At 43.0% G+C, this 26,738-nt stretch overlaps 2 protein-coding genes and 1 long non-coding RNA gene across 33 annotated transcripts in view; 2 read left to right on the forward strand and 1 right to left on the reverse strand.

Annotated features, from left to right (window-relative positions):
* ABI2 (abl interactor 2) overlaps nt 1-6,412 on the forward strand; it is a 127,791-nt gene extending 121,379 nt beyond the window's left edge. For 21 of the 28 annotated variants that reach the window (XM_047720803.1, XM_047720806.1, XM_047720812.1 and 18 more), the window contains one exon: nt 1,865-6,412. In XM_047720803.1, coding sequence (XP_047576759.1) covers nt 1,865-2,040 — 176 coding nt within the window. In that variant the 3' untranslated portion in view covers nt 2,041-6,412. The remainder of the gene's footprint in view (nt 1-1,864) is intronic. The other 7 variants (XM_047720823.1, XM_047720822.1, XM_047720828.1 and 4 more) reach the window with 1 other exon arrangement.
* Nucleotides 6,413-8,055: 1,643 nt separating this feature from the next.
* RAPH1 (Ras association (RalGDS/AF-6) and pleckstrin homology domains 1) overlaps nt 8,056-26,738 on the reverse strand; it is a 92,808-nt gene continuing 74,125 nt past the window's right edge. The window contains 5 exon segments of the mRNA XM_047720798.1: nt 8,056-12,661; nt 12,663-13,690; nt 16,249-16,391; nt 20,404-20,524; nt 21,601-21,699. Of these exon segments, the coding sequence (XP_047576754.1) occupies nt 11,656-12,661; nt 12,663-13,690; nt 16,249-16,391; nt 20,404-20,524; nt 21,601-21,699 (2,397 nt within the window). The 3' untranslated portion in view covers nt 8,056-11,655.
* Nucleotides 14,128-26,738, forward strand: part of LOC125095025 (uncharacterized) — a 31,973-nt gene continuing 19,362 nt past the window's right edge. For 2 of the 4 annotated variants that reach the window (XR_007125771.1, XR_007125770.1), the window contains exons 1-4: nt 14,128-14,314; nt 18,805-18,907; nt 19,993-20,104; nt 22,166-22,285. This is a non-coding gene — a long non-coding RNA (uncharacterized LOC125095025). Of the gene's footprint in view, nt 14,315-18,804; nt 18,908-19,992; nt 20,105-22,165; nt 22,286-22,427; nt 22,560-22,766; nt 22,830-25,714; nt 25,741-26,738 lie in introns of those variants that run through there. The other 2 variants (XR_007125769.1, XR_007125772.1) reach the window with 2 other exon arrangements.

The raw sequence follows: 26,738 nt of genomic DNA on the forward strand, positions 1-26,738 counted from the left end.
AACCTTTGATTACTGCCCATACTAGCCAAATGGAGATAAGGTGTATATGTATCTTGATTTAAAAGAACAGATAGTTTTATGTATTTATTATGTGCTTGGCATAATGCTAGAGTTACTATGTATGTAAGGCAGTTAGTCTCCCCATTTTGCAAACTAGGAAATTGAGGTTCAAAAAAAATTTATATAACAGAAAATGTTAGTGTTACAAAAAAGTATCATAATAGTTATTAAGATAATAAAATATGCTAACAGTTACATAGATGTTCACTTACCATAAACAAGGCCCAGGGCTGTATCTTGTATGTTCATTGCTTCGTTTAATGCAACTATATTGTTTTGAGGGTGAGAACTATGTAATTCCCATTATACAGCTGAGTAAAAAGAAGCTTAGGAAAGTTAAGTATATTCTGTAAACTCACAAGTGCTAGAGCTGGGATTTGAACTAGGTGGTATAACCCTAGAGCCCACATTCTTTTTTTTTTTTTTTTTTTTTTTTTTCAGTTTCCCCTAGAGCCCAAGTTCTTAACCACTGTACTCAGCTTGATTTCAGATCTGGGATTGAGTCTTAGCTGTACTTTTTATTAGCATTAAATTCTTCCTGGCAAACTTCCAACTTGTCAGTGCCCATTTTATATCCTTCCTTCTATCAAGCCATCTGTTCTTGTGTTCTTCCAGCTCAATGATGTAACTTCTTGGTAGAAGTATAAACAATGTATGGTAACTTATCAGATACATTTCTGTCCTCACAAGACTATGACAGTCCCTTGTCTTATTCACCTATCTCTAAAAATCAGCATGGATGTTCCATTAACGATTTTTAAAAAGTGAATAGTGCCATTATTCTATCTGGGGATTCCAGAAAGCTGTTCAGAGGACATGGCATTTGTGGTGTGTCTTGAAGGATGAGTAGGAGTTTCTCAGACAAATTAACTAGGGCAAGTCACACTAAGTCGTAAGTCTCTGTTGTAGTTTTGTTTTCTTATTTGAGGATTAAGTTTGCACGAGAAACTAACGAAGTCAGTATGTACTTATCAGAACGAGAGCTAGATGGAGATTTTGAGTGAAGTTCTGAGTGGTATAATAAAGGTACAGAGGACCCTTTTATAAAAATAAATCTTCATGTGGAGTTGAGCAAGTTGAAGGTATCCCAAGTGAACTGAACTGTTGAGCTCTAATGATTAGCCACCAGAGATTGTCTCAGATATTAACCAAGTTATTTAAGCAGTGAAGATGACAGGGGAGTGGACAGGTATCTTCGTTTTCTTAAAACTTTTGGCCCCTCATTGTGGATATGTTGCAATGGCACAGCGCGGCCTGCGTTTTGAAAGAATGTATATTGGAGACTCCACTGCCGACACACACAACTCCTGGGAATTCAACTCCTCCTTCTACTTCATGAAGAGGTGTAGGTTCTAGACAGTCGGAGGAGATGCAAATCTGCCATTCCCTTACTCTCACTGTCTCACTTGACCTTTATGGTGCGTGTTACCGCACGAGAATAATTCACTTGTTTAAAGCTACCCGTTTGGGCACAGCGTGGTGCCCGGCGCGAGCTCAGCTGCAGTAGCCGCCGTCCTTCCCGTCTGGGACTGGGCCTCTCTCTGCAGTAAGGTAGTTCCCCTCGGCTCCTGAACCATAAGTCCGACTAAATGCGGTCTTTTTTCCTTTATACTGTTTTGAACCTAACCTCTCCGAGACGGGGCCCCATTGCACGTAACGGAGTATTAGAAAAGCATCTTTTGGTCCGTGTTTAGAAAGTCACCGCAGAGCCGCGGCCGTTGGGCAAGGACGGATATTCGCTTACTTGTTTCTGTCTTTCTGGGGATGTTCATTCTTTTCACATCCTATTTTTTTCCCCTTCTAGTTGTGGCAATTTATGATTATACAAAAGACAAGGAAGACGAGCTGTCCTTTCAGGAAGGAGCCATCATTTACGTCATCAAGAAGAACGATGATGGTTGGTATGAGGGCGTTATGAACGGAGTGACTGGGCTCTTCCCGGGCAATTACGTGGAGTCGATCATGCATTATTCTGAGTAAAGCTCGGCAGGGCTGTGTTTCCCTCACAGGAATAGTCAGGTCTTCCCAGACTATCAAAAGGCCCTGGGGATACCCCTCCAGTGAAATGAAGGAAGGATACAAATGACACAAACTGCTTACTTTTTTTGGTTTACTCCCCAGTATTAAAAAAGCAAGCTGAATCTGAACAAACGGATCTTTCTGCCATTATTTGTACTATATGCTGAGCTGTTTGCATTAAAATAAAGTGACCGTTTCTAAATATGTCCGAGGCATAACGGCATAGAACTCTGTAAAACAAATCAGGTTAAGACTGATCAGAAAATCTGGGATTTTCCTCAGGAATACTGTACACCCTTGGGATTTCTCCTTCTGCAGAACCCGGGGCGCTGGATGTTCCCCAGTGCCTGTGCTGGACGGGCCGCGTCTGGCCCTAGTGCCGAGCCCCAGCCCAGCTGCTTCCACTTGGATGAGGAGGAGTGAACTAGGATTTAACTATCCTACTTTAGCATTTTTATAACTGTTTCGATGGCTTCTTTCCTCGTAACACTGTAAATCCTGCATTCCCTCGGCACTGGAGTGCGCTCCGCGAGTTAATGCTGCTGACTTGCATCCCTTCGTGTTTTTCAGTTTGTAGACGGGGGATGACGAAGTGAGTCCCCAGACATCCTGAGGGTGGTTACTAATTGCTGGTTTGATTTTAATGCGCTGCTGCTGCTGCATGAGGCCGCACTGCCCCCGATGCTTGTGGGCCCAGACGTGTGACGCGTGGTCGCCTGGTCCGCACACCGGAGCGGGCGTGCGAAGCCAGGCGGGAGAAGCCAGGCGGGAGAGTGTTGTGTGTCCGCAGGCGCCCTAGACTCTTGCCTTAGGCACTGTTTCCGGAGTAGAACCTCGGGAGGGCAGACCAGCCTTTCCTCCTTTCGCTATTTAGGAAAACATTCTTTTTTGGAAAATAGCAGTCATTTCCGAGCCTCTTGCCAGTCACTGGGAATCTGAGGCTTGCGCTGTGCTCCCTGAATGTTGGTAACGGCCAGTGTCAGCTGCTGCTGAGTTCACTCAGTTCTGAGAAAGGTAAATACTGTCCCGGTCTTGTGACTGGCTTCTGAAGTCGCTGCTCTCGGTAGGAATGTGAACCTTCGATCGTGGACTAAGACTAGTGGGATAAAAGGTACAAGGCCAAATATTCATCCTATTACGTAGATAAAAATTAAGATAATTTGGAGCAAAACAGTATTTTTTTCTGTCTGAACGAGTTCTAGCTTCACATTCAGTGGCGTTTGTAAGGCAGACGGCTTTCATCATCTGCGAAATACTGGAAAGATCCAAGAGGGCTTGCTGCTCGCCAGCATCAGGACCGAGCTCACGGGCCCAGCGCGGCCGTGGGTTTGTCCCCGTCCCAGGAACTTTGCCAGGCCATTTCCCAGTGCTGGGGGACAAGGGGAAAGGCAGTGCCAGTGACCACATTTACTTCAAATGAAGGCCTTGGACAGGATAGTGCAGGCAGAGGAATTCGGTTAAAAAATGGAACAAGAGCACTCGTGTATGAGGGAAGCAGAAGTTAGTATTCCACTTGTAGCTATGTTCTCTGAGCACAAAACTTCATCGCCGTTTAACAGGCCTAGATACAGAGTTCCCGTATCAAGACTTTTCGTTTTAAAGTTGCAGGGGTTTTCCCCCACACATTGCAAGTTAGCGATTTTGCTTTTAGTTTTCTCCGACACTTCGAATGGGGAATTTAGCGTTCATTAACTTGCCTCCACTTCAGGCTTTTGTTAGGTCTTGACATTCTTTATGTCCTGTTTTCCTTTAAAGCAGTGGCCCCGAGTGTCCTCTGAGCCTTCAGGTTCATTATGGACCAAGACTATCTACCCGGATAGGTTAAGCTCTTCTTAGTGTTGGTGTATAACTAGGGAAACTGTTTTGAAATTTAGATGTGTTCCAGTTTTTACTTAAATAGCTTTGTGCTGAGAAAGCTTAGTGGATATTTAAGGCAAGAGCGTATTTTGAAATCCGGTATAGTATTCACAGCTCACACCTACAGAAGCAGAGAAGATAATTGTGCAGAAAAGTTGGTGGCGGTCAGCTCGCCTGTTGGTCCCGGCTGGACTGTGGCGCGCAGACGACGCTGGCGCAGTCCTTCATACTGGAGACCGGCAGCAGAGGGGGCTACCGGGGTCAGCTGACTTCTTCGGTATTATTTAGTACTAATATATACAATTGTTTTAAAAACACCTTTGAGTTTTCTGCATATTTTAATTTTCTGTACAGTTTTGAATTCTATATATTGTCTTGGAAGGATGCTATGTAATGATGATGATGGGCCAGGCCTACAGTAATTGGAGACTTTTAATGTATGTAATATTTCACAGATTGCATGCTATTAATAGTCTGTGAAGGTAGTATTTCTTGATTTATCATAGGTTCCCCCTATTTGTCTTTTTATGAACTACAGGATGGTTGGTAGTAGGAATTCCAAATGGATGCAGAACTCTTACAGGATATATAATATTGCGGCAGAGATGATCCACGTCTAGACTCTGCTGACTTGTAAGCAACCATTTTAACAGGATAGAGGGAATCTAAAGGGAGAGGGGATTTTTTTCCATCTGAAGTGCTTTTCCTTTAAAAAAAAAAAAAAGTGACTTAAGAGTCCCTGTTCCCCCCCTCCCCACCCCACACCTTTTTGGTACTACTGTTCGAAAGGCCACGGGAAAATGAATGAAAATACACTTTTTTGTTGACCTTATGGCAAGGCAATCAATCAAAAGCCAAAATAGTGTCAAGATCTAGACCTGAGAGATTCAGCCTGCTGTATTTGCAGTAAATACGAATCTTTTAAGATGACATGTTCAGTGTTCGCCATTTTTTGGGCTACTTGCTTTCGCCCTCCCTCGGGGCAACTGCCGTTCCCCTCTTAGGGTTGGCAAGGGCCTGCTGGTTTCGCGGTGTTCCTTGCAGTCACTAGGTGAGACACTCTCATCCCTCCCTTTCTTTCCCCCCTCCTGCTTCCCTTCATCACCCAGCTAGACAGAAGGTTTATGCATCTTGACAGTGACGTCTGTGATGGAGCTGTGCTCCCCAGCAGTCTTAAGGTGATGATTACTTAGGATTTTTCTGCTTTAGAGGCATCAAAATGATGGTAGTTTGCTTTTATCTTTTTGTGTTCATTTTCTTTTAGCAGGTACCTTTCTGCATTAAGAACGGTTCCTTTATTTTTATTACCTTTTCTCCTTGGTGGAGAAGCATGACATTGTCCTGAAGGCTACCTTTCCCCTGGAACAGGGTTTGTTGGAGGAATTGGCAGGTGACTGCCAAGTCTTTGAAAAGAATGGGGATCTGAATCACTTGCCATCTGTTCCCTTCTGAACTTCTTTCCCAGGAACTCCTGACTGGTGTTAAGGTGATTTTCCCTCACATGATTTACTTAGAATCGTAGAATTTTAGAGCTACATGAGATTTAAAAATTTTTAGTTCATTTTGATTTTGACTGAGGAAGTTAGAGGTTTCGTTTCAGGTAACAGCTAGTTAACAGCAGTAGAGTTCCTGACTCTGTCAATGCCTGTACTCTTTCTACAGCTGTCTTAATTGAATATGCTGTATGTTTTGTTTTTTTAAATTATGAGTGCTACTTGATGTCTTCAGGAAGATACTTGAAAAGATATGCTGTTTTGATAAATACCATCAGTATTCAAACTGTTTAAAAAGTGTATTAAGCACAACTTAATTAGTGAAAATAATGTTCACCCTTGTACTACTCCACTCAGTACTCTGTAGCAAAAATAGGTTACCTGATTTCAGCACTGGCAGGAGCACAGCAAACAGCCTTACTTGAGAGAGCCTTATAAAATAGTTCTTAAACGGAGGCATTGTGCTCATAACCTTACATTTACTTTATGCTGATCTTTATTCCTGTTTCTGAGAATTTCCTAATTCTTAAAAAAAAAAAGTTAACAAATGAAACGATAGGGCCTAGCTGTATACAAATGATCCTTGCTCAATATTTTGTAAAAAACACAAAAACAAAAAGCTTATTTTCACATTACGATGAATGTGTCTTTTGCAACTTTAGAATTCTCTGGAAAAGCAGTTTTTCATATTTTGTGTCCATGCATCTTTTTTCTTAAGATGGTTTACAAAAAAGAATGTTAAAACAACGTGTGATTTGGCCAGTTGTATTTTAAAGCTCCTCCAGAGAGGGCTGGTGTCCTGAGCGGAGTAGAAATCCTGCAGGAAGACTCGAGGGAGCAGTCTGTTGCCAGTCATGTTTCTTGTGTGTGCCATGAAGCCACCTCCAGCTGAGTGGGGGAATCTTCACTTTTTAATTTTGAAATTGTATTTGAAATTGTTGCTGTGTACTAAGAACTTGACTTAAATAAAATTCTACAAAGTATGTCCAAGTGTCTTGTGAATGTTTTTATGCAAGTAACCAAAGAGGTTACGAAGGTGGTAAATCGAAGTGTACTGCGGAGAAGCCTTCCCTGTTGCTCTACCTTAACACGAGGGTTTTCAGTACAATTCTTTTACTACAAAAAGGAGAGCTTTTTTTTCCTCTTTGTTTTACAAACAATAGTGATTTGTTAATGCACACATTTATACATACCTTGACATGGGAGGCCAACATGTAATTGTTGTGATACCAAAGCTTTGAAACAAGAAGCATCCCTCTTTTAAAGAAGAAAATCTTAAATACCCAAAGCTTGCTTGCTTCTCTGCTGGTACAAACTGAAGGGTAACCAGGGGAACATACCAAACTGCAGCTCAATTTACCTTCCCACTTAATTTGTCCTTACTGCACAGCTCCTTTGGGGCCCCCCAAGATAACCAGCAAAAAACCCAATTTCTTAATGATGCCAATCCACAAACAGTCAAGTCCCCATGTTTAAATGAAATCTATGTATTCCTTTTATTAAGGATTGGGTAAGCTGACATAATGAAAACACAAAGAAAACAAATTTACACTGACTGTATGACTACTGTCCTAAGCCATTACAATAGTTCACCGACAGTAACTCGTAATTTGGAAAATAACTTAATCCAGCAGTAGAACAAAAAAACATCATCAGTAGTACTGAATATATCTCTCTCATATATATATATCTATATATATATCTATATATAGGTTTGCACAATCAGGGAGCAAGGCACATAATGAAATGAGAGCATACATTTAAGCAGAAGAAAATAGCAACAAAGCTGAAAGAAAAATGGTAACTTCACCTTTACCGAGCTGTGCATAATCATACTCTTGAATAATGTTCTCTATCAGGTACGTTATAATGTAGTTCCTTTGCCTGCTTTCTCATGCTTTAAAAAACGATATTCCTACATTGTATCTGTTTATGGCAAAGCTCCCACAGCCTAGATATCCGTGTAAGCCTTGACTCCATTTTTTTCAAGAAATGGGAAAAGGATCAATCCCAGTTAAATATGTGCAACTTTCCTTTAAAACAGTAAACAACGTTTTTACAACATTTAGCACAAGCTAATGATATTGCAAATGTATATTTCTATAAAAGGAGTTCACTGATGGCTAATGATAAAATTAAGCAAAACCATTTGAAACATTCCAGTTAATGCTTATTTTCTAGGAGGGATTATTTACAAGTAGGAAAACAAAATATATAGGAAGTAGGAATCATGAAAAATGGCAGTTTTTGGTATTAGGTTCTAATAAATCTGACAAACAATGGACAGTTCCCAAAATGCAAAGACTTTCTGTAAGTGCTGCAAGCATGTTCTGCCTAAGGAGAGGTTGAGGCTTCGACAGTTAAGAGCGTGGTACTAACGGCCATCTGTGATGAACGTGGTCACTTTTGAACTTTGCCGTCTTTTAGTATGTAGTATTCGCCATCACCCTGACTCGACTCACTTCTCTAAATGTCTTTGGTAGAAAGCGGCCAGACCCCATTCAGGTAGATGAAGCCATCTCTTGTGAGACAGACACTTTCTCTATTTCTGCGCAAACTACAAATACTCATCCTCCTTTCCTTTCATTAGCACCTCAAAGTTTACTTTTGTTGGATTTTTTTAAAAAAATGCTATTCCTCCAAGAGAGTTCAAGGCACTGGGGATTATAGCAGATGGTGTCTTCTCTTCAACAAAGAGCAAACAATCTGGAGGTTTTTTCCCTTATGTGTTTATCAAGCACATTGTTTTTCTTTAGCAAATTTATTCTACAGCTAAATTTCAGGTTTGTTTTACATACAGACCTTCCAAGGGCACAATAAGAATAGAGCACTTGTTTAGTTGGAGGGACAGACCGGCAAAAGTAGAGAAATGTTCTACTGAATTTTTAAAGGAAAATAAATCTTAAAAGATAGTGGGATATTTCATTGTACTCGCATCTCTGTGCATCAAATCTCAGTTTGGTGAGTGAGCACATATTCTTAGAGGACTAGGGATAACCCTATATAAATGCTGTAACGTGTATAAAAGCAAAAGTGCCAAAAGAAACTGGCAACCTAAAAGGGAGTTTTAGAAATAGACATCTTCTCCTCAAGTGTGTGATCCAAATTATCATACCTACTTTACCTAAAGCAAGTCATTACACCCATAATCCTACAGGGCCATACAGGTTTAACTAGTCTAAACCTGAGTAAAATCTGAGACACTGCATCAGTTATCATGTTAGCTCTGAAGGTATATGAAAAAAAAAATAGGGAAAAGGTTTTTTGTTTAAATTCACCTTGTGTTTGTAAGAAATTGTTTTTAGCTGAGGAAAAAAAGGTGACAAAGGGTTCTCTGCTGGCGGCTTGAGAGTCAAATAAAACTGGTCCGTACCATTATCTGAACTTTTTTCCCAGGCTCCGTTGTCACCTTACATCCTTGACGCCAGCTCACTAACGATGGTATATTCTCCCAGAAGAGCAGCTTCTGAAACTAACTGGGTGCACAGCTCCTATTAATCTTGATCTCAGAGTTGTCACTGTATTGGATCATGATCTCCCAATTTTGTTTGAACTTTGATAAACTCAGCATTGTTTTTAGTGGCAAGTCAACATTCAGAGAGGGGACTTCCACGATCGTTCCCAGCCCTCAGAGGATGCCGTCAGTGGGCAGGAGCTATACAACAGCATCACGTCTACACGATATTAGACATTTTCTGATGAAAACGGTTTCCTGTAATTTTTAAGTCACCAATCTTTCTCCTCTTAAAAAGTCCCGGAAATTAAAAAAATCCAATTTACAGTTAAGTGGGTACCTATACAAATCATAAGAATACCTTTCCTAAGGGGAAATCAGAGCAGCTAAAGAAATAATGTGAGTAGTAAAATCCAAGCTGAATAAAATTTCAGTACAGAAAAATCTAGCTTTTATGTTCTTACCTAGAACCTGTGATATCTGTTAACAAAACAGGCTCTGCTGCCCTTCAGAGTCGGTACCCAGACTAAGCACAGGGCGATCGCCAATTCTGGAGCGATCTGTGGCGGAAGTTAGGGGTGTCACTAATTAACCAAGCCACTAGCTGAAACAGGCCCCTGTTTGCGCCGCCCTCAGCGCGCTGACCCTCCCGCAAAGCCGCAGGCGGAGCTGTGGGCTCCCGCGCAGGCGCAGCGCGGCCGCCGGCGCGGAGCCACTGCCGAGAGCGCTGTGCCGCTGGAATCAACAGTGCGGATGTGCGAAAGGTCGCTTCCTAAGCCCATCGAGCAGACAGAACTACGAGAACAGATGAAAAGATCCAAAAAGTCATCTTCTAAAGAAGCAGGGCTTTAAAAAACGCACAATGATACATATTCTTATTGCTCCATAAGCACGTGAACTGCCAAGTGTCCTAGAGATCTAGGAACGGGGAGGCGCACTTGGAATTCTCTGTGATGCAGTCCTTTCTTGGAGGTGGGTTTACAGCAGTATCTTGTGTATATGGTACAACTTCTGCTTATTCTTAAATTATTTACTAACTGCCCCACTGCACTGACATCACTTTTTCCTCATGGGACAACGCCAAAGATTTTTGCAGTTTGCACTGGAAATCCTTATTCACGACAGGTAGAGAGGTCATGACAAGATGTGCTCGGGTGTCACTGCTGGGATGGCTAGTTGTTGTTTAAGAGCAGCTCTGAGATCGCAGTTTATTTGTAATGGTCACTTCACCATCGTACACTGATGAGGCAGTACACGATTCTCTCATATACCAAGGAAAACTCACAGGACAAAAACAAAGGCATTAAGCATAGTGTGAAGCATACAGGATTGTAGTGGGTCATTAATGATTTCATTTCATACCAAACTGCACATGCATAATATGTAATGTCACTCACTGTACTCGGACTACACTCCTCCGTCAGAGTCCCGGGGACCTGGACGGATCTCCACAACCAGGCCACAGCGAGCAAGAGTCCCAGTGCGTGCCAGCGGCTAAGGATGAAGCGGTCCAAAGCTTCCCCGCTTCCCCTCCCTCTGGGATAGTCCCACACTTCAGTGAATTCTTTGTTACACATCACAGTCCACACACAACCTAATGATACCCACACAGGGGGCAGTTCTGTTCTTTCCTAATCACCCACCCTAGAGCAACACACAAAAAAGACTTATTTCAGAAGCTAATTTTGTTTTTTGTCATGATGCACTGTATTGGACATGGGATATGTATATTTGAAATAGCAACTGTCCACAGATCTCTAGTATCCACGTCTACCTAAAGCACACACGATACCTGGGGACCAAAGACAGACGGGGACGGAGCATTCCAAGGGGACTGCATCAGATACTCTCGAACCACAAAGCAAAACCAAAGGATCACGAAGCCAAACTCGAGGCTTCGCAAAGCTCAGGAAACAGAGTCCAACAGTATAAAAAGAACTACCCGGGATTACAGTACTCAATTATCCATGTGTTGTAGACAAAGAGCTTCCCTGTGACAGAACACATCGTAGACACAGGTGGGATCAGGGCGGCACTACTGCAACTAGAACGGTTCGGTCACACACGTGCTTACTCCCCGTGCGCGAGCGCGGACGGACGCGGCAGCTGTGCAAACTGCCCGCGCGCCAGGGACCCCCCAGGCTGCTGACCGCTTCCCGACTTAAAGTGCTCATCGCGTGTAAGCGAGCAAGTGTCAGCCAAGCAGTTCGAACTTCAGCCGACTGGGGAGAAACGGACACAAAAGCCCCATCGATACACCGAACGTTCTGTTGTCTTCTCCAACTGAGAAACAGCACGTAATACACCTAATCCTTAATATATAACACACGACATGCACAGAGAGGCTGCACATGGACACTTACAAATGCCTTCTCAGTCAGTCACTGGGAGTTTTTGGTCCAATCCACATGATACATAACAGAAATCGTTAAGGGACAGGACACACATCCCCTTCCATGTCTCTTCCACCCAAAATACACAACCCATTTTCAGATTAGGAGAGAAAAGGAATAAATAGACTCACTCTGAGCTATATATATACATATACACATACATATATGTGTACATATACATACATATACATACACACACTACCTATATATGCAGAGCTATGCGTGTCCACGCACACGTACACACACATACAGCTGGGTTCTACCTGAATAACCACATCATCATACTAGGAGGCTCTGAACACCAGAATCACAGATGATCAGGTGAGCTGATTGAAGAACTGGTTACAGATACCATGAAAATAAAGTCCAACGGTAGCCACTACCAGTCTCTTGAGAGCTTGGTGTTCTGGTCTCTTTTGGGGGGGGCGGGAGGGGGTCCTCTCCGCAGCGTTGCATAGCCCGATATGTGACTACCTCCGAAACCGGCCTTCTGTGGGTCAGAAAGCAGTTCCGGGGGGGGCGGCGGCAATGCCATATCATCCATGGTGGCCGTGGGTTCTGCTCTGGACATGCGGGAGGAGGAGAGCGAGCCATGCCGGGTGATGGACTTCCGTTGCAGTGTCCTGTTGAGGTCAGCGAGGAATCCAGGCTGGACACTAAGGCTGGACTTGGGGGAGGTGGGCACTTGTGGCACAACGGTGGCCATTGCTGGCTGCTCAGAGATCTCTGCTTGGGTGAGGCGGGTGCTGTCGTTCCGTTTGGGTCGTGTGGGTGGAGGGGCTTTCTTCGTCGATGTTTTGGACCACGGCTGTGGTTGAGGATTGACGACGGCCACTTTTGTAGAGGTGTTTCCCGAGAATACAGCGGGGATCTCGATGGGGGGCAGAGGCAGCTCTGTTTCCGGCGGAGGAGGGGGGAAGTCAGAATCGGACGGAGGAGAAGGAAATTCTACCACAGAGTCCTTTCCGCGCGCACTCAGGACAGAGGCTTTTGTCGACGCACACCCTTGCTGGAGAATTCCGGGAAGGTTCACTCCAGAAAGGTTTAGTTTTCCGGGTTTGGGGGGCGCTGCCGGAGGCGACTGGGTCTCTTTGCTGGGAGACCCTGAGGGATCTGCTGGCGATGCAAACTTGCTCACTAGACTGTCTACCGAGGGTCTCTTGGGCTCAGGGTGCTCTGCGCAACCGCTGGACTTAATGCTGGAGTTGCGCTGTGGGGTCGGGGGAGGTTTCTTGGCCCCAGGGCTGGACGTCTTACTGGTCTTTTTCCCCGGAGAGCCACTTTTGTCAGAGGCAGAAGCTGGGGGTGTAGCTGTCAGAGGCAGCGGGGCCGGGGCCGGGGCCGGGGCGGGCGGGGGCGGGGGCGGGGGCGGAGGAGGGGGCGGGAGGGGGAGGGGGAAACACCAGGCTGCTCTCGGGTGGAGGAGGAGGGAAATCCGGAGAGGGGGCAGGGATAGAGCTGGGCTGCCACTTGGGTTTTGCTTTTACAGCAGGAGGGGACTGTGGGGCCACACTTGCTGAGGGCGGCTTGAAGGGCTGCTCCGCGGGAGGAGGGGCTGGAGGGGGCGGAAACTGGCTGGCGATCTGCTTCACGACCGAGGGCACCGGAGACAGCGGAGACGGAGGTGGCTTTACACAGAAGCTCTGCTGCTTAGGCAATGTTGGGGGGGGGACTGGAGCAGGAGGAGCAGGGGAAGAGGGGGGCACGTGGGAGACAGGGAAAGCGGGCTGCTTTTTTGCTGGGGGAGCTGGAGGAGTAGGCGTGGGTGGCACAGCTTGTGTCATAACAGGTGGCACGGTCTTGGTGCCGGTTGGTAGGGGCACTGTCACAAGGGGCTTGGGGGGCGCTTGGGGAGGGAGGGGTGCAGGGACAGGAGGGGGTGGTGGCGGTGTCGGAGGGGCCGCCTGGACGGCATGCTGAACGTGATGAATCTTCAGTGGAGGGGGTGGAGGGCTGAACTGCGGGAGGGATGGGGTGCAGGGTGCCGGTTTGAGCTGCGCCATGGCTGAGCCTGGGGTGGGGGGCGGGGGCGGAGGAGGGGGTGGGGGAACGACTCCATTGGGGGGCACCAGGATCTGAGGCTTTCCTGACTGGGAGGTGGATGTCAGAGACTGCATCACTGAGGGTGGTGGAGGCTTGAACAGGGGTCCTGAGTGCTGAGAAGCGTTCTGCAGCCTGGTTATTGTGCTGTACTTGACGAACATGGTGGCTGCTGAGCCAGCAGAAGGTGCAGACTGGCTGGGCAGAGGAGGGGGAGGGGGAGGGGGAGGAGGTGGGGGTGGGGGAGGGGGGGGAGGCGGGGGCGGCAGAGGTGGGGAAGGCTGTGAGGCAGTGTAGGGGGTAACCAGCTTGGGCTGTGGGGATAAAGGGGGCATAAGTGAGGTGTAGGGTCGGTTCATAGACTCCATTCTGGCCTAAAAGGAGCATAAGGGGGCGGGGTGGGGGGAGAGAGAAAACACAACAAACACAACAGTTACAGAGGTAAGCTTTGACTGCGTCAAACCAACAGCAAGGAATCTGGGACGTGCAAGAAAGGATTCAGCAGTGGAACAATGTCAGGAAGGTGAAAATCGGATCCCCGGGCAACAAAGGCACAGGGAATTTGTTCACCCAGCAATACTCTCAAGTGGCAAGACTGCCTAACAATCCAGGGAAGACGTCCTGCTGAGCAGTGACGGGCTGACTTTTGAGCCGTTTCACACACCTGCCATGAACAGGAGCTCCCGTGGGAGGACCTCCGTGCACTGACTCCCCCCACCCCCGCACTGTGGCAAGCAGAGATGTGATGGCTCGAGTTCACCCCTCAGTCCATGGCTGCATCCACATCAAGCAGATGCCATAACTGGGTTTAGGAGTCCTGGCGGAGGGCCTCCTGAGGCACGCGGATGGCTTTGTGATGCTAGCAAGCAGACACGTGAGAAATAGGAGAATGTTCAGCAGGGCGTGCACAGTCACACAGGAATGAATGAGCTTGACACACACACTCGTGTTCGTGTGAGACACTTGCATCCAACATGCACAGAAGTCCAGCAATGCAGGTAAGGGGGGGGGCATTCTTTACATTTGTTTTACTGGAAAATACATAAAGAAATCCTTATAAACATTACAGCAAAAGATTATAAAAACATCATACAGAAAAAGGCAGGAGGAAATAAGAGGAAACCTCAGAAAACTAAAGGAAATGTATCCAGAAAAGGCTGCTAGAGTTTGCCAACAATCTGCTGACCAGCCCCTGGGGGTACCTCAGGCACTGCCCGGATTACCACATCTGGTCGTGTCATGGAGCCACGCATGCACGAATGTGGTTCAAGTGCTTTTGAAAAGAGCGAAGGAAGGTCCCTTGGTTTAATGAAGTCTGGGCAGATGTTTTAGGTTCTCTGAACAGACTGTGAAGATCCAAGAGAAACCATTTGTTTCCAAATTACAAGTGACATCTATTAGCATCAAGAATGCTCAGGTTAGTAGTCTAGAAGGCTCAGGATGGGGTGAATTCTAAGGCCCACCAGGACACTCACGTTTCTTTAAAAACTGCAAGAAGTAAAAGCATTAGTCTGCGAGACTTGGTTACAGGAGTCACCCAGGTTAATGTGTTTCCAAAGAACAGCCCCTGACCTTAACTTGACCCTGTCTTGGCTGCTGCGGGGATGCAGACCTTAGCCGTGCTGGCCTTCTCATTTGGCACCTGAGGCTGAGGTAACAGAAGAAACACAGGTGGGGTCAAGACAGACAGACTATTGCTTCTGCACGGCACGGTGCGCGCGCCAGAAACTACCCCGACCAACTCTGCTGCTTCAGCACGGAACATTCGGACCTTTTATTTTTTCTCTTGGCCTTTCATTTAATATATACATGGTCAACACTACTAAAAATTTAGTAAGGCAGAGGACCTTTCTTTAGATACCTGAATTGTGTAAATCTGCTTCTCTAACTGGGTATACAGTTATTAGCACCAGAGAGGGCTGCTTCATCCCAACTGATTAAGTACGGAAAGGGAGATGGAATTACTTCTTAAAATCTGAGCCCCTGATAAGGGAGTTAAACAGTTTTGAGACTTCATGTCATCAGAGCCAATTTCCAAATATTTCTTTCTAAGACAAAAGTGTTCCACCCCCACATTGGGCTATTAACGCCTCTTGCTGAGGGGCAGTTAGTAGACTACATATGCAAATTAAGGAATAAATTAAGGGAAATTATCCACTTAATTCTCATTGGTGAGTGTTCCTGCGTAAGTGATTCAAACCAAAACAACAAAAAAATCACAATGGTTACTGGGTAAAAACACAACACTGAGGCCAGCTGTGCCACTGGTCCCTCAGTGATGGCCCGAGCGCCTCCTGCTCAGAGGGCAAGTGCGGCCAGGACACGAAGCTGCCCACAGAACTTCAAAGGCAGGCCTCTGTGCTGTCTCTCACCCGGGCTAAAGAACCTACATAGCCCTCAACAGTCCTGCAATTATAACTCGTCCTTCAGTGTCACTGAATAAGATACCGTACAAAGCCCAGGGATCCAAAATTTTAAGGGGATTAATCTAAATTTAGTCTTCTGCATGTACTAAAATTTGAGAAAACTCATCAATGTGCAGAGAAATGCCCAAAAGCATGAAAGAACAGAAGACAAAGGAACGAGTCTGAATAAATTAAATTAATAATAATGAACCATTAGCAGCTTCTCTGAAACAATGTTAGGGCACTGGCATTAAATGGCATTGGTTCATCCCAACTGATTAAGGGTGAAAAGGAAGAAGTCATTATTTCTTAAAGTCTGAGCCATCGGTAAGTTGTTAAATTGCCAGTCTGAGATCTTAGGTCAATAGAGCCAATTCACAGATACTCATTTCTGAAGAGAAGTCAAAGTAAGAATACCGAAATAGGGCCCAAAAGAGTTCTAATTAAGGAATAAAAGAGCAACAGACTAACCCATGGAACAGCAGAGATTTTTTTTTAATATAAATTAACAGCAGTGTGTTACCCACCTTGCTGGACTCTTCCAACTGAGTACCACGTCTCCAGGCTTCAGAGAAGATGGAGCTCACAATACTCTGAGAGCGGACGTGTCCTGCTGGCTGAGTATCAGATACTCCACTGTCAGACTGATTAGAATGATTTGACTGAGACTCTGTTTAAAACAGATTAGAAAAATAGGATTAAATAAGTTGTTATTCCGACAGTATGAATATGGACTCCCAGCAAGCTCTTTCACACAAGACCAGATGCAGCACTGTAACAAGTTACTTTTACTAAATTCACTCCATATAAGCACAGTCTGAACTTTCCTCTAGAAAGCTTCCCTTATCTTAGGGCTAATAGGAAATCTTGATTTTTTTTAAACAGTTCACCATGGGGCGTCTGGGTGGCTCAGTGGGTTAAGCCTCTGCCTTCGGCTCAGGTCATGATCTCAGGGTCCTGGGATCGAGTCCTGCATCGGGCTCTCTGCTCTGCAGGGAGCCTGCTTCCCCCCATCTCTCTCTGCCTGCCTCTCTGCCTACTTGTGATCTCTCTCTCTGTCAAATTAAAAAAACAACAACAACAAAAAAAAAACCAGTTCACCACGACAGCCTGCACGTTATGAGGAAAGGTTCGCGTAACATTACTGGTGTCCTGACAACCCTGGGAAGGGGTTCTTGCCTTGGCTGGAGGCCAGGCTGTAGTGCTAACCGTTGCCTGGGGGAGCCAGTACCTGAATCCCACTTCTCACTTGAGCTCAGGGTTGCTGGGAACAGTGGAAGACACACTGGATGTCTGTCTGACATCCAGGGTGAGGGACCTGGGGAGATTATGTCACTGGACCCCACGTCAGGTAAAATATGGAAGCACCTAGCCTAATGGCCGACAGACACCTGGTGGAGATTCAGGTGTTAAAGCTCATCCTATCCAAGGACTCTGTGGAGCGGGGTATTATTAGATTGCTTTACTAATCAAGTCCGCCAAGTCAGCCGAAGCAGTACAGAGGTAACAGCCACAAAATCCTTCGGATAAGGTTAAGACATCCTCAGGCAAAAATAGAGGATAAAACCTACTCTGTTTTCTTCTTTCTTCATCATTCAGTTGCTGAGTCTTTTTAAAGTTTTTGATTTTAATTCCAGTATAATTAACAGTGTTATATTAGTTTCAGGTTTACAATATAGTGATTCAACAATTCTACACATTACTTAGTGCTCATCACAGCAAGTGCCCTCCCTCATCCCCATCGCCTATTTCACCCATCCCCCCACCCACCTCTCCTCTGGTAACCATCAGTTTGTTTTCTATAATTAACCGTCTGTTTCTTGGTTTGCCTCTCTCTCTGTTTGAGAGAAATCATTTGGTATTTGTCCTTCTCTGACTTACTTCACTTAGCATAACATTCCCTAGCTCCATCCATGTTGCTGAAAACGGCCAAGATTTCATTTTTTACAGCTGAATAATTTTCCTCTGTGTGTGTGTGTGTGTGTGTGTGTGTGTACACCCCCCACATCACATCTTCTTTATCCATTCATCCATCTACAGACATCTGGACTCTTTCACAGCTCCACAGCTTGGCTACTGTAAATAACGCTGCCATAAACACAGGGGTGTATATATCCTTTTGAACTAATGTCTTTGTATTCTTTGAGTAAATACCCCGGGGTGTGATTCCTGGATCGTAGGGTACTTCCGTTTTTAACTTTTTGAGGAACCTCCATACGGTTTCCCACAGTGACCGCACCAATTTGCGTTCCCACCAAAGTGCATAAGGGTTCTCGCCAACGTCCTCACCAACACTTGTTTCTTGTGTAACTGCTGAGTGTTTTTTTAAAAAGTTGCAACCTCATTAGCGTCCTACATCCTTAATTAATTACCAACCAGAACAAGAGCCTATAAGAAAGGAGGCTGGAACATGTGAATCCTTGAGCTCTCTTCATCATCAATGTATACGATTTTGCAATTTATATTTAAAAGTCTGCATAATACTTAACACTGTATAAGGAGGGATGATGCTGGCCTAGGAAAAGGCACCACACCACTTCAAAAATGAAGATTAATGCACCTGCACTGATGCTATATGAACTAAAAAAAATATTATGGCATCTTTTCCCCCAAACTTTCCCTTAATTTTTCAAACATCTTAACTTGTGACATACTTTTACCTTGCCTTTCTCAATTCATTATCTCAAGTGTCTTCTTCCCCTTTAATAAACATTTTCAGAGTAGTTTTAGATTTGTGGAAAAGTTGCAAAGCTAGAAAGAGTTCCTACATACGTAGCACCCAACTGACCTCATTATTAACTTGCTACAGTCCATGTACATTTGTCACAACTAAGGAACCAACACGGATATATTACTATTAACTACACTCCAAACTTTATTTGAATTTCCCTAGTTCTTCCATAATGTCTTTTGGTTTTTTTGGATCCAGGATACAACATTATAGTTAACTGTCATGTCTCCTATGACAGTTTCTCAGGCTTTCCTTGTTTTTGATGACCTTGACAGTTCTGAGGAGTACTGGATCAAGTATTTTACCGAATGTCTCTCAATTTTGATTTGTCTGATGTTTTCCTCTTGATTAGACTGAGTTATGAAATTTGGAGAGGAAGACCAAGAGGAGGGGAAGTGGCAATCTCATCACATCAGGTAAAGGGTACACGCTACCAGTAGAATATATTACTGAAGGTACTGACCTTGATCACTCGGCTGGGGTACTGTGTGTCAGATTTTTCCACTGTGAAGTTACTCCCCTTTCCTCCACACCCAACTAGCCTCTTTGGAAACAAGTCACTCTGCACGACCCACACTTAAGGAGGGGGGAATTAAGCTCCATCTCCCTGAGGGCTGAGTATCTGCATAAACCGTTTAGAAAATATTCCACACAGAAGATCTGTCTCTTCCCCATTTATTTATTTAATAATGTTTATCAGTATGGACTGATGGCTATTTATAATTTGGATTATAATCTTATACTATGTTATTCTGTTGCTCAAACTGTTTCAGCTTTGGCCCCTGGACACTCTCTTAGGTTGGCTCCTGTGTCCCTTTGCACAGCCCCATCACCGTGTTTTTTGAGCACTTCCTTCATCATAAGCTGCTTCAGGCTCATCTTATTCTTTGCCATAGCCCTAGTTCCTTTGTTCTGGAAAATGGTATTAGAAGACCAAGATCAAGATACCCTGTATTTTCACTGCTCTTGGGATGTCACTGCTCCTACTTTTCTTAGTGGACAGCACTAGGAAATACATGTATACTAACCCATGTTTATACACATTCTCATTTTGTTTCTACTTACTTAGAGATGAAATAATTATACAACTTTTTAGTCAAATACTTCTTTTTTTAAAAAGTCCATATTTTTTATTTTATCCTAAAGTAAAATAGATTCTGAATGTAGAATTTCCTTAGAGTGTACATACATAGCCAGGTAAAAACATACACTGAAAGATTAATTTATATGATGTACTAGTAAATAAAATGAAAGGGTTTTTTGTTTTGTTTTGTTTTGTTTTTTTAAGTCAAGTATTTCCTGAAGTTGTTATTTCATGTGATGTCGGAACAAAAATATTTTGCTTTTAGAGGACACAGTTATCATTCATGGAATATTCTGAAGGGAAAGAAGCATTCATTTTAAGGTGTGATCATAGCATACTTGTTTGAAGGATGTAGAAATCTGAAAATAAGCACTTTCTGAGTATCACTGATTTCTTCTGAAAACTTTAATAAGTTTGATGACTTAAACAGCCTCCTTAACTGTGATACTGAACTAGTTCCAGTTATTTCCACTCTGCTGAGATGTCGGGAAACCTACGAGGAAGGAAGGCAGTTTCATCATGGATTCTGGGTATGGAGACTTTCTCCAAGCAATTTTTCTATCCCCAGGTATGCATTAACAGTTGCTATTCAGCAGTATGATTGAGTTCGAAATAAACTTTATAAATGTATTTAACAACACTCTTGGATTTAAAAGTCTATATACTGGTGCTCCATATCAAATACATTTGTGAACTAGCCCATGATACTGTTCCCTCTAACTACCAAATATTTGGTGGTTTTATAATAAAGACATTATAATTTAGACATCAGGTCCAGCTCTGGTTTTAAGAACCTTGCTGAAAGAACCAGGCCTGCCATCAGTCTATAGAGAGGTCTTTATATTTGCTGTCAGGATTTCAAACTACCTGGGATGCTCGAAGAACTGGATCCTGATTTAATGCTGGAGCTGGATAAGGAAGTCCAATCGTAAGCTGACTCTGTCCTCTTCAAGGCTTCTTGATAGTTCATGTAGAGCTGTTTCCCGTACTAAACAGAAGGCAGTAAATGATGACATCTGAACATTACTGGATATGATACAGATGGATGACGTCAGAAAGGGGGATACTTTTTTGTTTACTGATTCAGAGTTTGCATTCAAATTAATACCTATAATACTTCAAAAATCATTTTTAATACCAGTAAATTACCATCAACTCTTATTTATCCTCATTTTAAGAAAGGTAGCAAGAAGTTAACATTTGATTTGTTCATTATCAATATAAAGACTTTTTTTTGTTATTCCTAAAGCAATTTTGATTTTATAACTATCATAAATTTTATTTTCACTTAATGCACATAAATATTCCTTCATGTTTTATGTGTAATCATCTTCAAGATGTCCTTAAAATTTTTTTCAAAGACTTTTTTTTTTAAGAGCAGTTTTAGGTTCACAGCAAAACTGAGAGGAAGGTAGAAAAACTCCCCATGTGCCCTGTGCCACTATCCATGCCCAATCTCTCATTAATCAATATTCTCCACCAGAGGGTGCATTTGTTTCAATCAATGAACCTACATTAACAGACAAATAATCAAAGCCCACAGTTTACCTTAGGTTTACTCTTGGTGTTGTACATTGGATGGGTTTGGAGAAATGTATGACATGTATTTACCATTATAGTATCACACAGAGTATGAATATTTCCACGGCCCTAAAAATCCTGTGTTCTGCTTATTTGCTTCCTCCCCTTCTTCCTTTCCTTCCCCTCCCCCACCTTCTTTCTTTCCTTCTTTTCTTCCTTCCTTCCTTCATTCCCCTATTCCCACCCTGAGGCAATTTAATTCTCCAAAAATTTCTTTTGCTTAGGCTAAACTCTGCTATATAAGAATCATATACCGTGTTCTTCAGAGCCAAAATAAATCTACACAAGCTTTTACCAGCAGTATTATTCCATGGATACCAACTGTTAAACGTTTATTCCCTAAGACATTTAAAACAAAAAACTTAGGCCTCAGGAAACACTGAAAAAATAAACATGAATGATTAGAATAACTGTCATGATAATCAAAACCATATCATAAAACACCTAATTCTTCTACCATCAAACCAAAAAAGAACACCTTACCTTTGCAATGCGGATACCATTGACCCACTGATGCAGGGTCCTCATGTCATCACAGCAAAGGTACTTGATATACTGAGATTTCTTCTGGATCTGTGGGTGCTATGAGATTAAAGGCAAAGTCCAATTCAGTACCCTGAAGAACTAAAGAAAAACCTATCAAAGCTTAAACAACCCTGACAAGTTATAGGCCATCAGAGTCATGGCCAAAAATAATTTGTACCTCTTATATGGCCATAAGGCCAAATAAAATGGCCCATAAGTATTTTTATAAAATAAACTACAAAGCAGGGTGCCTGGGTGGCTCAAGTGGTTTAGCAGCCGACTCTTGATTTTGGCTCAGGTCATGATCTCAAGGTTGTGAGATCAAGCACCTGCTTAGGATTCTCTTTTTCCTTTCCTCTGTCCCTACCCCCTGCTCTCTCCCTAATGAATAAATAAATTAAAATAAATTTTAAAAATTAAAAAAAAACTACAAAGAAACTGGTTAAATTTTAGCTCAAGATATGCAAATTAAAAAATACCTTTGTAGCATGCCAAATCCCCAAATACTCCTTCTATATTTCAGAGAAACACAGTCCATCAAGGTTAACAAACTCAAGAGAACTCTTCATCTACAAGACTATGAAAAGGGAAGACTTTGATTTCACTTTGAACCCACTGGAATCAGGAATTGAGAGGGTGTTTGGTAAAGCTTCTAGCGCTTCTGTGGGGGTGAACCTGTAGGTGGGGTGGGTGAGGGCACAGCACCTGGGACATGAGTGGGCACTCACACTGGTGCAGTGGTGCCCCCTGTTGTGGACTAAGCACTGCACACTATCTGCCCACAGCACATGTCCTCCAGGGAAGGAGCAGCTTTTCAGCTGCATCACTGGATTCAGTTGTCACTTTCCAGCCCCAGTTTGGATGGGAGGTGACGGACTAGACCAGCTATACAATGCAACTATTAGAAGAGACTTAAGGTATTTTTTTTTTAAAGATTTTATTTTTTTATTTGACAGAGATCACAAGTAGGCAGAGAGGCAGGCAGAGAGAGCGAGAGAGGAAGCAGGCTCCCTGCCGAGCAGAGAGCCCGATTCGGGGCTTGATCCCAGGACCCTGAGATCATGACCTGAGCCAAAGGCAGAGGCTTTAACCCACTGAGCCACCCAGGTGCCCGGAGACTTAAGGTCTTTTAACTCTACTGGGCCACAACCACTAGTTCCCTGGAAAGAAAAAACCCTAAATCATACTTGGTTCTGAATGTTATGGTTGTTAATTATTACTTCTCTTTTCAATTATTCTGGAAAATTTCTTTTAAATGACTACATTATACCTGGGGAAATATTTAAGATTATGTTAAATTATAAGAGGCTTTATTATTTTTTTTAGATTTTGTTTATTTGACAGAGAGAGAACACAAGTAGGCAGAGAGGCAGGCAGAGAGAGAGAGAGAGGGAAGCAGGCTCTCTGCTGAGATCCCAGGACCCTGAGATCATGACCTGAGCTGAAGGCAGAGGCTTAACCCACTGAGCCACCCAGGTGCCCTATAAGAGGCTTTAAAGATTCTCTAACCACATGTGTTGTGGAAATCCATGAGATCAATAAAATAAGCAATTTGGATAAGTTCTCAATGCCGCAGAAATATATGATCACCCATCTAAGTTATGTATATGTATCTGCATTGTTATAAATCAATCTTGGGGCACGTGGGTGGCTCAGTCGGCTAAGCATCAGACTCTTGATTTTGGGTTAGGTGAGATCGAGCCCTGAGTCGGGCTCCAGGCTGGGCATGAAGCCTGCTTAAGATTCTCTCTCCCTCTGCCCCTCCCCAACCCTGCTCATTCCTATATGTGGTCTCTTTAAAAAAAAAAAAAAAAAAAAAGTAATCTCTTTGGTCTATAGTGGGAGAAATTTAAATCCATTTATTCTATTCTATACGTTGTTATATAGAGTTCAGCTCCTATAATAAAATATTTAATACCAAAACCAATTTAGTTATTAAAGGCTAGAGTGAAAGTTTTAAACAATAAATCATCAACAAAAAGTGGTTGGCAAATGATGTGGATGGAACTAGAGGGTATTATGCTAAGCAAAACAGAGAATGATAAATACCATATAATTTCACTAATATGTGGAATTAAAGAAACAAAACAATGAACATAGGGGAAGGGAAGGAAAAATAAGATGATAACAGAGAGGAAGGCAAACCATAAGAGACTTTAACTATAAGAAACAAACTGAGGGCTGCTGGAGGGGAGGTGGGTCAGGGGAAGAGGCAATTGGGCAATGGGCATTAAGGAGGACACTTGATGTAATGAGCACTGGGTGATATATGCAGCTGACGAATCACTAAATTCTATCCCAAAACTAAAAAAAAAAAAAAGAGGTTAGCCAAACAATACTTAACAGTTTTCTCTCCTTGTAAGTCCCACAGCGTTCTCATGGAATATATTCCCTCACCCTTATTAAATCACATTATAATAAACCACCATAACAATCTCAAAAAAGCAAAGGAAGACAGGTAGACAAGATGTATTTTTCCATAGAAGAAGGAAAGGGAATTTTATCTCATTCATTCATGCATTTATCGTATAATTCATGTATTTATTGAATAAGAACTATTTGCCAGATCTTTAAGTAGGCATTGGGATAGCCTGTGAGCAAAACAGAAGCAGCCCCAGTTCATGCGGAAGATAAAATGGGATGGCTGAGAAGGGGCTTTCATTGGTGTTACCAGCGAGGGCTCGAAGAGTGGCTGTTCTATTTTCTGTGTCACTTGGGCACCACCTATAGGACAGAGTTTGGACATCTCAACAAGGGGCTCTTGGATGGCTCTCAGCCTTTACCATCAGCCCCTCTTTACGGCGATTCACAAACCATTCTTGACTGATTCCTTCCATTTCCTGAGAGCAGGGCTACCCATCATGCATGGGTGTTCAACTGCAGCCATGGGCCTGCTGAGTTCGTTCCACTCATTCCATACACTAAGGGAGTGTTTTTATCAATACAACATCAGAGAAAATAAAAGAGAAACAATTCTCTATCCTTTTCTCCTCATTTCTCCTACCTGACAAACGAAAGAACACCACGAAGAATACTATGATTTAAAAAAAAACAACAAACAACATTTTATTTCCTTATCTGGGGGAGAGAGAGTGTGAACGCACACAGGAGTGGGATGGGGCAGAGGGAGAGGGAAGACAGAAGAGAATTCCAAGCAGACTATGCTGAGTAGAGCCTGATATGGGGCTCGATCTAATGACCCTGAGATTATGATCTGAGTCGAAATCAAGAGTTGGACACCTAACCAACTAAGGCATCCAAGTGCCCCTATGACATGCTTAAGTATTTGCAGATCACTTGCTAGTTTCATTTTAGGACCTCACAACTTGTCTTTTTCAACCTCCCGCATAATAAAGGCACTTTCTATAGCCTTCATTATGGTCACCCAGGCTCTGCACCAATTCCACCAGTGTATTATTTCATTAAAAGTGACATCTGGGACGCCTGGGTGGCTCAGTTGGTTGGACGACCGCCTTTGGCTCAGGTCATGATCCTGGAGTCCTGGGATCGAGTCCCGCATCGGGCTCCCGGCTCCACGGGGAGTCTGCTTCTCTCTGTGACCTTCTCCTCGCTCATGCTCTCTCTCACTGTCTCTCTCTCTCAAATAAATAAATAAAATCTTTAAAAAAAAAAAAAGGTGACATCTATTGGGATGCCTGGCTGGCTTAGTCAGGAGAGGATGTGACTCTTGATCTTGGACTTGTGAGTTCGAGCCCTGAGAGAGAACTTTTTAAAAAATGTGGCATTTATTGAGCACTTAGTATATGCCAGGTATATTATTACTAAATATGTCACATATATTAATTAGCTTATTCCCTCCTCAGGAAAACCCAGTGAGTTACATATTACTATCTTCATCAAATGAAGAGAAACTGAGGCACAGAGGGGTTAAGACAGCAACTTTAAGTTGCTCACATATTCATGCTTATTAGTGAAAAAACCAGGATTTGAAACCTGCCATCTCATTCTAGGGCCTATGCTCTTAATAATAATGTCATATTTCTGTCTTATTAGGAATGAAATCATCTTCCCAACATGCTGCCTCTCTTTCTCCCCCACAATATCACACAAGAGGAGCACCTGGGTGGCTCAAGTGGGTTAAGTATTTGCCTCTGGTTCAGGTCATGATCCCAGGGTCCTGGGACAGAGCCCAAGTCGAGTCGGGCTCCCTGCTCAGTGGGGAGTCTGCTTGTCCCTCTCCCTACCCCTTCCCCCCACTTGTAGTCTAATAAATAAATAAAATCTTTAAAAAATTAAAATTCACACAAGAGCTAAGAGCAAGTATGAAGGAGACATTCTTTGCCAAAAATGAGAAGTTTAACATTTAGATTCTTAAAGATTCCAAAGAGAATATATAATCAAACTGTTCCCCCCTTAACAAATTATCAGCTATTAAGAAAGAAAGGTCATTATTCCATTTTTAAAATGATGTGGATTTGGAAAGTCTGCATTCTCTGATAAAAGATAAAAAACTTGAGAATTAAAAAAAATCTAAGAATACAGTAAGAAATTCCAGATTACTGTTGTGCTATCAGATTACTTTTTTCTATTTATGCCAAAAATTAGATTGAGACAGATAATTCTTAAAACTCTAAAAGCAATGGTCTAAAATCACAGTCCAAGTGCCAAAGGAAAACCTCTGAATATATACTACCCCCTTATTGCTTTGGGAACACAAATAGGCATGAAAATTAATTCTCTCACTAACATCCAAGAAGTTAAAAAACAAAATATGTAACACTCCAACCTTATTCTACCATTATCATATACAACATCTTTCTTTTAATAACACTGTTTGAAAAGTTCATGTTCATATTCTACCTCTAATCTCTAATCACTTTTTCCTTCTTACCTCACATACTAAAATAAATTATTTTGTTTCGTTTCTTCAGGAATGAAAATCTAGACATGGCTAAGGTAAGCTGTATTCCAACAATTACTGTGGTATATGTATTTTAAAAACACAGGTTTCCTTTAAGAAACTTACATACATGCATACACATGCATACAGATGTGTGCAACAAGCACATACCTCTTTCAAATAATAGATAACATATACCCTATTTATTCCCTCATTGTCATATTTCATGAAGAGC

The sequence above is a fragment of the Lutra lutra genome, chromosome 3, assembly GCF_902655055.1.
Source record: "Lutra lutra chromosome 3, mLutLut1.2, whole genome shotgun sequence".
Lineage (NCBI taxonomy): Eukaryota > Metazoa > Chordata > Mammalia > Carnivora > Mustelidae > Lutra > Lutra lutra.